Source organism: Hyla sarda, chromosome 4 (genome assembly GCF_029499605.1).
Source record: "Hyla sarda isolate aHylSar1 chromosome 4, aHylSar1.hap1, whole genome shotgun sequence".
In the NCBI taxonomy this organism is placed as follows: Eukaryota; Metazoa; Chordata; class Amphibia; order Anura; family Hylidae; genus Hyla; species Hyla sarda.
In genome coordinates, this window is record NC_079192.1 from 22811916 (window position 1) to 22824204 (window position 12289).

The 12289-nt window shown below is 51.7% G+C and overlaps 1 protein-coding gene across 2 annotated transcripts in view; it reads right to left on the bottom strand.

Annotated features, from left to right (window-relative positions):
* Positions 1 to 12289, bottom strand: part of STAG3 (STAG3 cohesin complex component) — a 249753-nt gene that overhangs the window by 31676 nt on the left and 205788 nt on the right. For both annotated transcript variants that reach the window (XM_056570147.1, XM_056570148.1), the window contains exon 28: positions 9556 to 9678. In XM_056570147.1, coding sequence (XP_056426122.1) covers positions 9556 to 9678 — 123 coding nt within the window. The remainder of the gene's footprint in view (positions 1 to 9555; positions 9679 to 12289) is intronic.

A 12289-nucleotide genomic window follows, 5' to 3' on the forward strand; every position in this document is an offset into this window, starting at 1 on the left:
ACAAGATCCGGCAATACTGGGAAGGGGAAGTGGGTTTATATGGAGAGGACACAGGTGAAAGTGCTGATTGGGCCAGGCGCCAATCAGTGGCGCGCTGGCCCTTTAAATCGCAGAGAGCCGGCGCGCGCACGCCCTAGGGAGCGGGGCCGCGCGCGCCGGGACAGAGCCGACGGTGGACAGGTGACGGGATTGGGATGCGAGCCGCGAGTGGGCGCGTCCCGCTACGCGTGTCGCATCCCCGCCGGTAACACTGATGCAGCGCTCCCGGTCAGCGGGTCTGACCGGGGCGCTGCATGGAGGTGAACGCCGTTAGCGCTCCGGGGAGGAGCAGGGACCCGGAGCGCTCGGCGTAACACCTAAAAGGCCCAAAGGGTGCGTCCTGGAGAACGCCTAGGACTAAGTTCAAGTCCCGAGAGGGAGAAGGGGACCAGTAAAGGGGGGACAGCGTGTGCCACACCCTGAAGGAAGGTCCGGACATGCGAATTGGAAGAGATAGGACGCTGAAGAAAATGGAAAGGGACGAAACCTGACCCATAAGGGAGCTGAGAGTCAGCCCTTGTTCCAACCCCGACTGCAAAAAGGAGAGGAGACGGGAAACGGAGAAGGTAACTGGAGAAAAAAAGGTCTGAGTTTCGCACCAACGAAAGTAAGCCCTGGTATCCGGAGGGAGCGGACTCCCGACAAGTGGGCCAGACATTTGTCCGGCGGGAGGCGAACCCGAGCAGAGGCCGAGTAGAAACTGAAGCCCCAAGAAGACCAGAGACTGGGTGGGGGAGAGAACAGACTTGTCTCGGTTGACCATCCACCCGAAGCGACAAAAGGTCTGAAGAGGGAAGATCACATTCTCCCAAGCCTGGGCACTGGTGGAGGCCTTGACGAGGAGGTCGTCCAAGTAAGGACTGAGACACCCCGCGACCGTAGGAGGGACATGACAGGTGCCAAGACCTTGGTAAAGACCCGCGGAGCAGAGGCCAGACCGAAGGGGAGGGCCACAAATCGCAAATGACCTTTCGGAACCGCAAGCGGAGGTACCACTGATGGCCGGGAAAAATAGGAACCTGGAGGTAGGCATCCTAGATATCCACTGAGGAAAGAAACTCCCCTTGATCCATAGACGCCACCACTGAGCGGAGATATATTATTCGGAAATGGCGGGTTAGAAGGTGTTGATTGAGACACTCGAGACCCAAGATGGGCCGCACAGAACCGCCCTACTTGGGAACCCTGAAAGCGCTCCCTGGAAGGGACCGGGACAATGACTCCCTGGATGGAAGCGCCCCCCAAGAAATTCCCCTGCTATTGAAGGGGACCGGGGGGCTCCAGGAGAGAAGCAATTTCGATCCGGTATCCGTTGGACACCATGTCCCTGACCCAGGAGACTTGAATGTGCGCCACCCAGACGTCTTGGAAAAATAAAAGATGACCTCCCACCCAAGAAAAATTTGCGGGTGGGGGTGTCCCTTCATGTGGAAGTGGATTTGCGGGTGCCAGACTTGGCTGCAAAATGGCTGGAACGATTTTCCGATTTTCAAGAGGGGCGCGCCAGGAAGGAGGGAACCTTTTTGTCCCGCGAGGGTGCCTGCCCCGACCCATTATTGGGACTAGCAGTCCGAAAGGCAAAGGACTTCCTACGGGAAGTAGTGCGAGCTCTATTCTAAGGTAATAAGGAACTCTTGCCACCTGTCGCCTCAGAGATGATCTCATCAAGTAGCTTGCCAATAAGTCGGGAGCCGGCAAATGGAAGCTCAGTAAGAGACTTCTCAGAAGCGGCATCCGTGTCCCATGCCTTAAGCCACCTGGAGCGACGGAGGGCCACTAGGATACCAGTGGCAAGGGCAGCACAGCGGGCTGACTGCATGGGAGCAGAACATAGAAAGTCTCCAGCCCTGGAGCACTGGAGCGCTAGGTCAGACAGTTCCTCCGGAGGAGATCCAGAAAGAACACCTTGACGGAGTTGGGAGGACCAAACTGAAAGTGCCTTCCGACACCCAGGCAGAAGCAAAGGCGGGAAGCAGAGCGGAGCCCGCCGCTTTGAATGCAAACTTTGCCAAGGTCTCGATCCTTTTTGTCTGCCGGCTCTTGAAGGCAGTCGCATCCACCAGCAGCAGCGTCGTAGCCCTAGAGAGGCTTAAGACTGGAGGGTCCGCCGAAGGAGGAGAAGTCCACTTTGAGATGAGGTACTTGGTGAAAGGAAACTACGCCAGAACCTTCTTTGCTTCCTGAAACCTCTTGTCAGGATGCCTCCAGGCAGATTCCAGCATCCAACATCTTGGGTGCTGGACGGGCACGATGAAAGGATAATTCAGGAACTACGTCCAATGATTCTGGGTCCTCTAGATGGAAGGTGTCTCTTATGGCAAAAACCAATGAGTTCAAAGTGTCAGCCATATCCGATCGGTCCTCGGAATCAGATGCCAAATCGGAGAATTCATCCGCAAATTCTCCAGGAAAATGGGAGGGAGTTGAGGCGGCCCTGGATGAGGGAGAGGCTGACCTGGTAGGTGGGTATGGGGAGCCAGAGCGGCGACCATGAAAGCGTCCTCTGGAAGAGAGATGCCTGCAACCTGCGGAGCAGGGGAGCGATTCCTCAGAGAGGAGCGTCCATGCCTGCCAGAAGACTCAGGGGAAGACCCTGAAGAAACACTCCTTACACACGCTTACGAGCGCGGTCAGCATAGTGGGGAGGGGAACGGGTCCCTCTGGAGGGCTGGTGAGAAAACCCAGGCTGGAAGGACGGCTGAAACCACAGGGTCTGGATGGGACATCCGGAACAGAAACGACCAGGGGGTCTGGGGGAGCAGTGGTGCAGGCAGAGCAAGTTGGTTCTGCAGAACCAGACATTTTAGGGTTAAAAGCCTTAAAAGTGTAAAAAGAAAACAGCCTCATCCAAGTCTGGTCCCTTAACCAGGCAGCTGCTGGATGAACTCCTGTGAGCTAGCTGGAACTTGGACTAAGGAGCAGGAGAGGGGGGCTGGGTTAGAATAAGGGCACACTGATTGGCTGAGAAAACTCTCTCTGTGCACGCAAAGCGCTTGAAGGAGAGAGTTTTCGCGCCGGAGAACAGTGCAAGGCGGTGGGCGGAGCTAAACCGTACCACTGTGAATCCCCTGTAATGGTGGCCGCTCCCGGCCCCGAGCGCACCTGCGAACCGCATGTGCGAAGGTCGGGAGAGGGGAGCGGACGGAGATAATCCGCCGGCAGTTTCCCGGCTGACGGCGGCCAACGCACACACGCGGCCGCCGAGGCAAAGCGAAAGTAAAAGCGATGCTGCCGCTGAAGCTGCCAGCCGCGCGCATAGTAATCCCTGGCCCGGAGTGCAGGGAAAAAACACCACACAGAAGCACCACTGTACATTCCCCACATGAATAAAGAGAGCCCCTTTCCATATAAAAAGGGGGGCTCCATATAGAGAATAAGGAGGGAACAATACCCTCCAGGAAGACTCCAGAAAATAGTATAAGAGTGGTTACAAGTCAGGGGTCTCCAGAGGTTGCAAGGGCTCATCCAGGACCTGTAGAAAGAGGGAGATATACTCACCTTGTCTGAAGAACTTACCTCATGGAGTCTTCAGTCATTGAGTCTTCAGTCAGCATTTTCACCTGCAGCAAGCCAATCTCATAGCGAGGCGAACAGGGAGGTAGGGGAACCCGGACCCATGAGGTACAACCCCAAGCGCTGACCCTTGGCGAGAAGGGGTTAACAGTACATCCAAGATGCCTGCCACCTCTCGCAATGGGGAAACAGTGAACCGCAGTTCCTGAGTCCCCACCTGAAAACGGAAAGAAAAAGGAATAAAAGAACTAACACATCCCCTAACTAGGAAAATAAAAAAATATGAGACCTGGTCTGGAGAGAACTCCAGACCGTGTCTACCTACTTAGACACTAAGCGAAAAGGAGATTTTTTAACACTTACCGTAAAATCTTTTTCTCGAAGGATCCATTGGGCGACACAGACCGTGGGTGTATCTTGCTGTCTCTAGGAGGTGTGACACTATGGTCATAAAAAAAGTCAGCTCCTCCCAGCAGGATATACCCGCCTTCAGGCTCTGAGCTAGTCAGTTTAAGTTCCAGAGCAATAGGAGGAGACCAATAGGGCAAAGAAAAACCCAAAACTGTCCGAGAACCAGAAGAAAAACCTAACTGAACACACCCTCGGACAGAGAACCAAAGGAAAAAAAAACAAAAAGGGCGGGAGCTGTGTCCCCCAATGGATCCTTCGAGAAAGAGATTTTACAGTAAGTGTTAAAAAATCTCCTTTTCTCTATCGGCTCCATTGGGGGACACAGACCGTGGGACGTACGAAAGCCGTCCCTTGGGTGGGCAGATAAGTAATCAGGCAGATGGCCGCCTGCAACACTTTACGACCCAGACTAGCATCAGCCGATGCAAAAGTATGAACTTGGTAAAACCTTGAGAAAGTGTGCAAAGATGACCAGGTAGCCGCCTTGCAAATCCGCGAGGCCGAGGCTCTATTCTGGACAGCCCAGGATGCCCCAACAAAACCTGTGGAATGAGCCACAACCCTGAAAGGAGGAATCTTCCCCTTACAGCGATAGGCTTCCGAAATGGCGGACCCAATCCACCGAGAAATGGTGGCCTTGGAAGCAGGTTGTCCCTTGCGACGACCTTCCGAAGGAAGAAAAAGGAATCACACTGACGAAGAAGTGATGGAGAGATAAGACCGAACAGCCCAAACTACATCCAGCTTGTATAGAAAGCGCTCCTTAGGATGAGAAGGAGCCAGACAAAAAGACGGGAGGACAATGTCCTCATTGAGATGAAAGGCCAAGACCACCTTAGGCAAAAAGGAAGGAACTGGCCGGAAAACAACCTTATCCTGGTGGATCACCAGGAACGGAGAATGGCAGGAAAGAACTGCCAGATCAGACACCCTCCGGATGGAGGTGATAGGAACAAGAAATGCCATCTTCCAAGAAAGGAGACGGAGAGACACCTCTCTAAGGGGCTCAAAGGGTGCACCCTGGAGGGCACTCAGAACCAAATTCAAGTCCCAAGGGGGAGAAAGTGACCGATAAGGAGGAACAGCGTGCGCCACTCCTTGCAGGAAGGTCCGGACATGAGAAATAGAAACCAGGGGCCGAAACCTGACCTTTTAAGGGAACTGAGAGACAACCCCAGTTCCAACCCCGACTGCAAAAAAAGGAGAGAAGACAGGGAACCGAGAAGGTCACCGGGGAGTCATGAGTCTCACACCAACGAAAATAAAACCGCCAAGTACGGTGGTAAATTCTTGCGGAGGAGGGCTTACGAGCCTAGAGCATGGTGCTAATGACTTAGGAAGAGAAGCCGCAGGCCCTCAAAACCACGGTCTCAACCGCCACGCCAACAAATGCAGCGACTGTAAATTGGGGTGGCATGAGGACCCTGAGAGAGTAAGTCCGGGCGGCGCGGAAGGCGCAGTGGAGCGTCGTCCAGGAGCCTGACTACGCCGGCGTACCATGACCTTCAGGGCCAAACTGGATCTACCAGAAAGGCGAGGACGTCCTCTGCCTGAGCTTCCTCAGCACCCTAGGAAGGAGCGGAAGAGGAGGGAACAGATAAGGTAGGGCGAACCCCGCCCAAGGAATCACCAGGGCATCCACGGCCAGAGCCTAAGGGTCCCGGGACTTGGACACAAACGGAAGGATCTTCCGATTGTGCCGGAACGCGAAGAGGTCCACGTCCAGAAAGCCCCAGAGGTCGGAGAGCTGCGGAAGACCTCCGGATGAAGAGACCACTCGCCGGGGTCAGGTGAGGACCGACTGAGGAAGTCCGCTTCCCAGTTGAGCACTCCCGGAATGTGAAAACGCCGAAATGGCCGGAACCTTACTCTCCGCCCAGGTGAGAATCTTGGTCGCCCTGTTGATTTATGTACGCCACGGCCGTGGCGTTGTCCGACTGAACGTGGACAGGCCGGGACTGAAGACGGGACTCCCAAGAAGAAGACAGAGAAGAATCGCTAGTAATTCCAATAAGTTTATCGGAAGAAGGGTCTCCAGGGGAGACCAGAGTCCCTGGACCGTCCAATCCCTGAGCACGCCGCCCCAGCCCGACAGACTGGCATCCGTTGTAACAACCTTCCAGAGAAGGAGAAGAAATGACCGCCCTTGGAGAAGAAGGGGGGAGCGGAGTCACCAGAGCAGAGACTGACGGACCCTGCGAGGGAGAACAATCTGACGATCGAGGGACATAAGAGACATGTTCCATCGAGAGAGAATCGCCAGTTGAAGGGGGCGGTAATGAAACTGGGCAAAGGGTACGGCCTCCATATTTACCACCACCCGACTCGGGACTTCCATACAAGTGCATATGGAGACTGATGCCTGGGTCCGAAGGGAGCAGACCCCCGACCAGAGCGCCAGACGTTTGTCCGGCGGAAGACAAATGCGGGCAGAGGCCGTCGAATCGAAGTCCCAGGAAGGTAAGAGACTGGGTAGGACAGAGGACTGACTTGTCCCGGTTGACCATCCACCCGAAGCGAGTCAGAGTGAGGAGAGTGACGTCCAGGTTCCCCAGAGTCTGGGCTCTGGTCAGAACCTTGATGAGAGGGTCGTCCAGATGGGATATCACCGAGATTCCCCTCGACCAAGCAGGCCCAATACTGGCGCAAGGATCTTTGTAAAGACCCGAGGAGCTGTGGCAAGACCAAAGGGGAGGGCTACGAATTGAAAGTGCCCCTCCGGAACCGCAAGCGGAGGTACCGATGATGGCCCGGAAATATTGGCACATGGAGGTAGGCATCCTTGATGTCCACCGATGAAGGGAACTCCCCTTGTTCCAGGGATGCCACCAGCGAACGGAGAAATTCCATTCTGAAGTGGTGGATGAGAAGGTGACGGTTGGATTGGTCGCACAGAACCGTCTTTCTTTGGAACCACAAAATTTTTTTTGAATAGAAACCCCAAAAAACGTTCCCCTGGAGGAACGGGGAAGATAATCCCCTGGAGAAGCAGAGACTAGAGAGCCGCTCGAATTGCTTCGCCAGAGGAGGAGACCGTAAGGGGCCTGGGATCGAAAAAGCGATTCCTCGGAAGGGAGGCGAATTCGATCCGGTAACCGTTGGACACCACATCCCTGACCCCAGAGTCCTGAATGTGTGAAGTCCAGATGTCTCGGAAAACAAGAGACGACCTCCCACCCGAAAAGAAACCGCGGGTGGGGGCCTCGCTTCATGCAGAAGTGGGCTTGCCCGATTTGGGCGCAAAACGGCCAGACCGGTTGGAGTCCGACTTCCAAGGCGGGCGTGCCCGGAACGAGGGAGCCTTCTTGTCCCGCGAGGGCGCCTGCCCGGAACCTTAGCTGGAACCAGAGGTCCGAAAGGACCGAAAGGAAAAAGGACTTCCTTTGGGAAGAAAAGCGAGCCTTAATTTGAGGTAACAAGGAACTCTAACCTCCCGTTGCCTCAGAGATAATCTCATCGAGGCGTTTGCCAAAAAGACAGCCACCCGTAAAGGGAAGATCAGTGAGAGACCTTTTGGAAGCGGCATCCGCATTCCAAGCCTTAAGCCACATAAAACGGCGGAGAGCCGCTAGGTGACCCACAGCAAAGGCAGAACAATGGGCTGACTACATGGAAGCTGCGCACAGAAAGTCCCCAGCTTTACAGCATTGGAGAGCCAGAGCAGATAGATCCTCTGGGGGGGGGGGGGGGGTGATCCCGCTAAGATATCCTGATGGAGCTTTTGGCACCACTCCGACAGGGCCTTGGACACCCATGTCGAGGCGAAGATGGGAAGAAGAGAAGAGCCATCTGCTTCAGAAGCAAACATCGCTAAGGATTCTACCTTCTTGTCTGTGGGACCCTTGAAGGCAGCGGCAACTGCCAGAGGCAGTGTAGTCGCCCTAGAGATCCGGGAGATTGGTGGATCCACTGAGGGGAAACCACTTTAGCGACAAAGTCCTTGACAAATGGATAACGTTCTTGGATGTCTTGATTCCCGGGAACCTCTTGTCTGGATGTTTCCATGCAGATTCCAGAATGTCGTCAAAGTCAGCGTGAGGGCTGAACCTTTGAGGTGCTGGCTTAGCACGATGAAAGGATACCTCTGGATAGACATCCGAAGATCCTGGGTCGTCTAAGTGAAAGGTGTCTCTTATGGCTGTCACCAATGAGTTCACCGTTGCAATTGAGTCCGAGCGGTCCTGAGTCAGATGCCGGCTTGGAAGCCTCGTCCACCAGGGGAAGTGAATGAGTAGAGGCAGTATTGGAGGGGAGCAACCCTGACCGCGTATGCAGCTCTGGGATGGCAGAGTGGCGATACCGAGAACGTCCTCTGGAGGAGCGATGTTTGTGCCCAGATGACAGGGGGCGCGGGACCCAAGAGGGGAACGCCCACGTCTATCTGAAGACTCAATGGAAGAGTCAGACGAACTTACCTAATGGAGTCTCCAGTGAAGTCTTCAGTCAGCTTTACTTACCTCCATCACGCCTGGCTGCTATGCGCGAGCGAGGCGAGCAGGAAAAATAGGGGGACCCGGATCAATGAGGTACCACCCAGGCGCTGACCGATGGCGAGGGGGGGGTTAACAGCGCATATACTTAGTGTCTGTGCCCCCTTACTCGCAATGGGGAAACAGTGAGCCGCAGTTCCTGAGTCCCCACCTGAAAACAGAAAAAGGAATAAAAAACTAACACGTCCCTATACTAGGAAAACAAAAAAACAGAAGACCTGGTCTGGAGCAAACCTCCTTCAGACACTAAGCTTAAACTGACTAGCTCAGAGCCTGAAGGCGGGTATATCCTGCTGGGAGGAGCTGACTTTTTTTATTACCATAGTGTCACACCTCCTAGAGACAGCAAGATACACCCACGGTCTGTGTCCCCCAATGGAGCCGATAGAGAAAACTGAATTGCTCAGTGGCCTGGAGGCGGGCATATCCTGCTGGGAGGAGCCGACTTTTTGGTTACAATAGTGTCATGCCTCCTAGAGACAGCAGCATATACCCAAGGTTCTGTGTCCCCCAATGGAGCCGATAGAGAAACTAAAATTTCCAGCATGCCCGGACAACCAAAGGCAGTCTGAGCATGTGGGAGTTGTGGTTTTGCAACAGCTGGAGGCACACTGGTTGGGAAACACTGCTAAATAGGCTACGTACTTACTAGGCTGCATCATTTAAGAAACCAATAGGCCGTCATAATCTGCAGGCTATAGGTTAGCCCCTGCTCCGACCATAACAGTAGATGAGCCAAAGCTGGTGTCTACATACTAAAGCTTTGGTCTCCATGCTGTGGACCTCCAGCTGTAGCAAAACTACAACTCCCAGCATGCCCGGACAGCCAATGGCTGTCCGTGCATGCTGGGAGTTGTAGTTTTGCAACAGCTGGAGGTCAACAGTATGGAGCCCAAGATACTACAGAGGTGTTCCCAACCAGTCTGCCTCCAGCTGTTGAAAAAAGACAACGCTCAGCATGTGGGGAATTGTGGTTTTGAAACAGCTGGAGGCACAGTGGTTGTGCAAAACCCTGTACTAGGGCCTTCATGCCTTATTTTTTTTCTCCAGGTTTGTTGCTTTTGCAAATCTTGGTGCTGGATAAAAATCCGGGTTTACTCACAGCGCAGCTTTGTCTTGCTTAAGAAGTTTAGGAGAGAATTCACTTAATACATCCAGGAAGAGGACGTTGTCCAGAGACCACGCAGCATCAGGGGGAGGCCGCAGAGAGAACTTTATACCCTCTCTATGAGAAAAAGACAAGACAAATGTACTGGATAACATCATCTGCTTATTAAAGGGGTACTCCGCTGCCCCATCGTCACGCTTGGAGCGGACGATGATGGTCGTGACGTCACGGTCACACCCGCCAGCACGCCCCCTCCCATAGACTTGCATTGAGGGGGGGTGGCGTGACATCACGAGGGGGCATGGCCATGACTTAACGAACGCCTGCTGCCGGCACCCAGCATTCTAAACAAACGCCAGGTGTTGCACAGAGATCGCAGGGGTCCCAGCTGGGGGCCCCCTTGATCAGACATCTTATCCCCTACCCTTTGGATAGGGGATAAGATGTCTAGGGGCGTAGAACCCCTTTAAAAGGCTGTTCAGACACAGCAAACTGTCCAGAGTAGGAGCAAATCCCAATAGCAAGCCTCCTCAGAGGTGTGCAAAATACTAGTGTACGCCTCAATTTCATACACTACACAAAAGATTAAAACAAACAATTTGAGAAAGCATATATAGAACATGAGTGTTACCATGTGGAGGTCAAACCATGTTTACCTATCCCAATGCACCCGACCCAGGGGCCCAACAGCAAAGGCACATTGGGATAGGTATACATGGTCTGGCCTCCACATGGTAACACTCATGTTCTATATATGCTTTCTCAAATTGTTTGTTTTAATCTTTTGTGTAGTGCTGCTTGAGAAAGTAGTCGAGATGCCGCTGAAACGTCGCATCCGCTGCTGACCATGGGTCAATAAACAGTTTGCTTTAATTCACCTGGAGTGCTGTTGGAACAATTTGTTTGGGATTTGGATGTCTATACCTGATCTGCGACTGGGATTAGGTTATTACCCACGAGGACCCACTGCCTCTACTTACTGAAAAAGCTGTGCTGCTTCCACCACTTGGTTTTTGCTTTCTCAAACTGGTTATTTATCTTTTGTGCAGTGTATGCTGTTTCTGTGTTATGCAGTGTTTGTTTCTTAGCCTGCTACTACTGCAATATTATCTTTTCTGTACCCGGTGTTTAAAGGTTTATTCATGTATATGTCCACTGTGTGTACTGGTGCCATTTAACCCCTTGGGGAAGGAGCCCATTATGATCCTAAGGACGGGAGCATTTTTTGCAAATCTGACCACTGTCACTTTAAGCATTAATAACTCTGGGATGCTTTTACTTATAAATTTGATTCCGAGATAGTTTTTTCGTGACATATTCTACTTTACGTTAGTGGAAATTTTTCGTCTATACTTGCATCATTTCTTGGTGAAAAATGCAAAAATTTTATGAAAAATTGGAAAATTTGGAATAGACATTCCAAATAAATTATATATTGATTCACAGATACAATAAGTCTACTTTATGTTTGCATCATAAAGTTGACATGTTTTTACTTTTGGAAGACATCAGAGGGCTTCAAAGTTCAGCAGCAATTTTCCAATTTTTCACAAAATTTTCTAAATCGGAATTTTTCAGGGACCAGTTCAGTTTTGAAGTGGATTTGAAGGGCATTCATATTAGAAATACCCCACAAATGACCCCATTATAAAAACTGCACCCCTAAAAGTATCCAAAATGACATTCAGTAAGTTTGTTAACCCTTTAGGTGTTTCACAGGAATAGCAGCAAAGTGAAGGAGAAAATTCTAAATCTTAATTTTTTAAACTCGCATGTTCTTGTAGACCAAATTTTTGAACTTTTACAAGTGGTAATAGGAGAAAAAGCCCCCCATAAATTGTAACCCAATTTCTCACGAGTAAGGAAATACCTCATATGTGTATGTCAAGTGTTCGGCGGGCGCAGTAGAGGGCTCAGAAGGGAAGGAGCAACAATGGGATTTTGGAGAGTGAATTTTGCTGAAATGGTTTTTGGGGGGCATGTCACATTTAGGAAGCCCCTATGGTGCCAGAACAGCAGAAAACCCCACATGGTATATACCATTTTGGAAACGACACCCCTCAAGGCACGTAACAAGGGGTCCAGTGAGCCTTAACACCCCGCAGGTGTTTGACGACTTTTCGTTAAAATCGGATGTGTATATGAAAAAAAAAATGTTTTCACTAAAGTGCAGTTTTTCCCCCAAATTTACAATTTTTACAAAGTGTAATGGGAGAAAATGCCCCCCAAAATTTGTAACCCCATCTCTTCTGAGTATGGAAATACCCCATGTTAGGACATAAAATGCTCTGCAGGCGAACTACAATGCTCAGAAGAGAAGGAGCGCCATGGAGCTTTTGGAAAGAGAATTCGTTTGGAATGGTAGTCAGGGGCCATGTGCGTTTACAAAGCCCCCTGTAGTGCCAGAACATGTGACCCCATTTTGGAAACTACACCACTCACAGAATTTAATAAGGGTGGCAGTGAGTATTTAAACCCCACTGGCGTTTGACAGATCTTTGGAACAGTGGACTGTGCAAATGAAAAATTTTATTTTTCATTTTCACAGACCACTGTTCCAAAAATCTGTCAGACACCTGTGGGGTGTAAATGCTCACTGTACCCCTTAATACATTACATGAGGGGTGCAGTTTCCAAAATAGGGTCACATGTGGGGGGTCCATTGTTCTGGCACTATGGGGGCTTTGTAAACACACATTTTCTCTTCAAAATCCCATTGGCGCTCCTT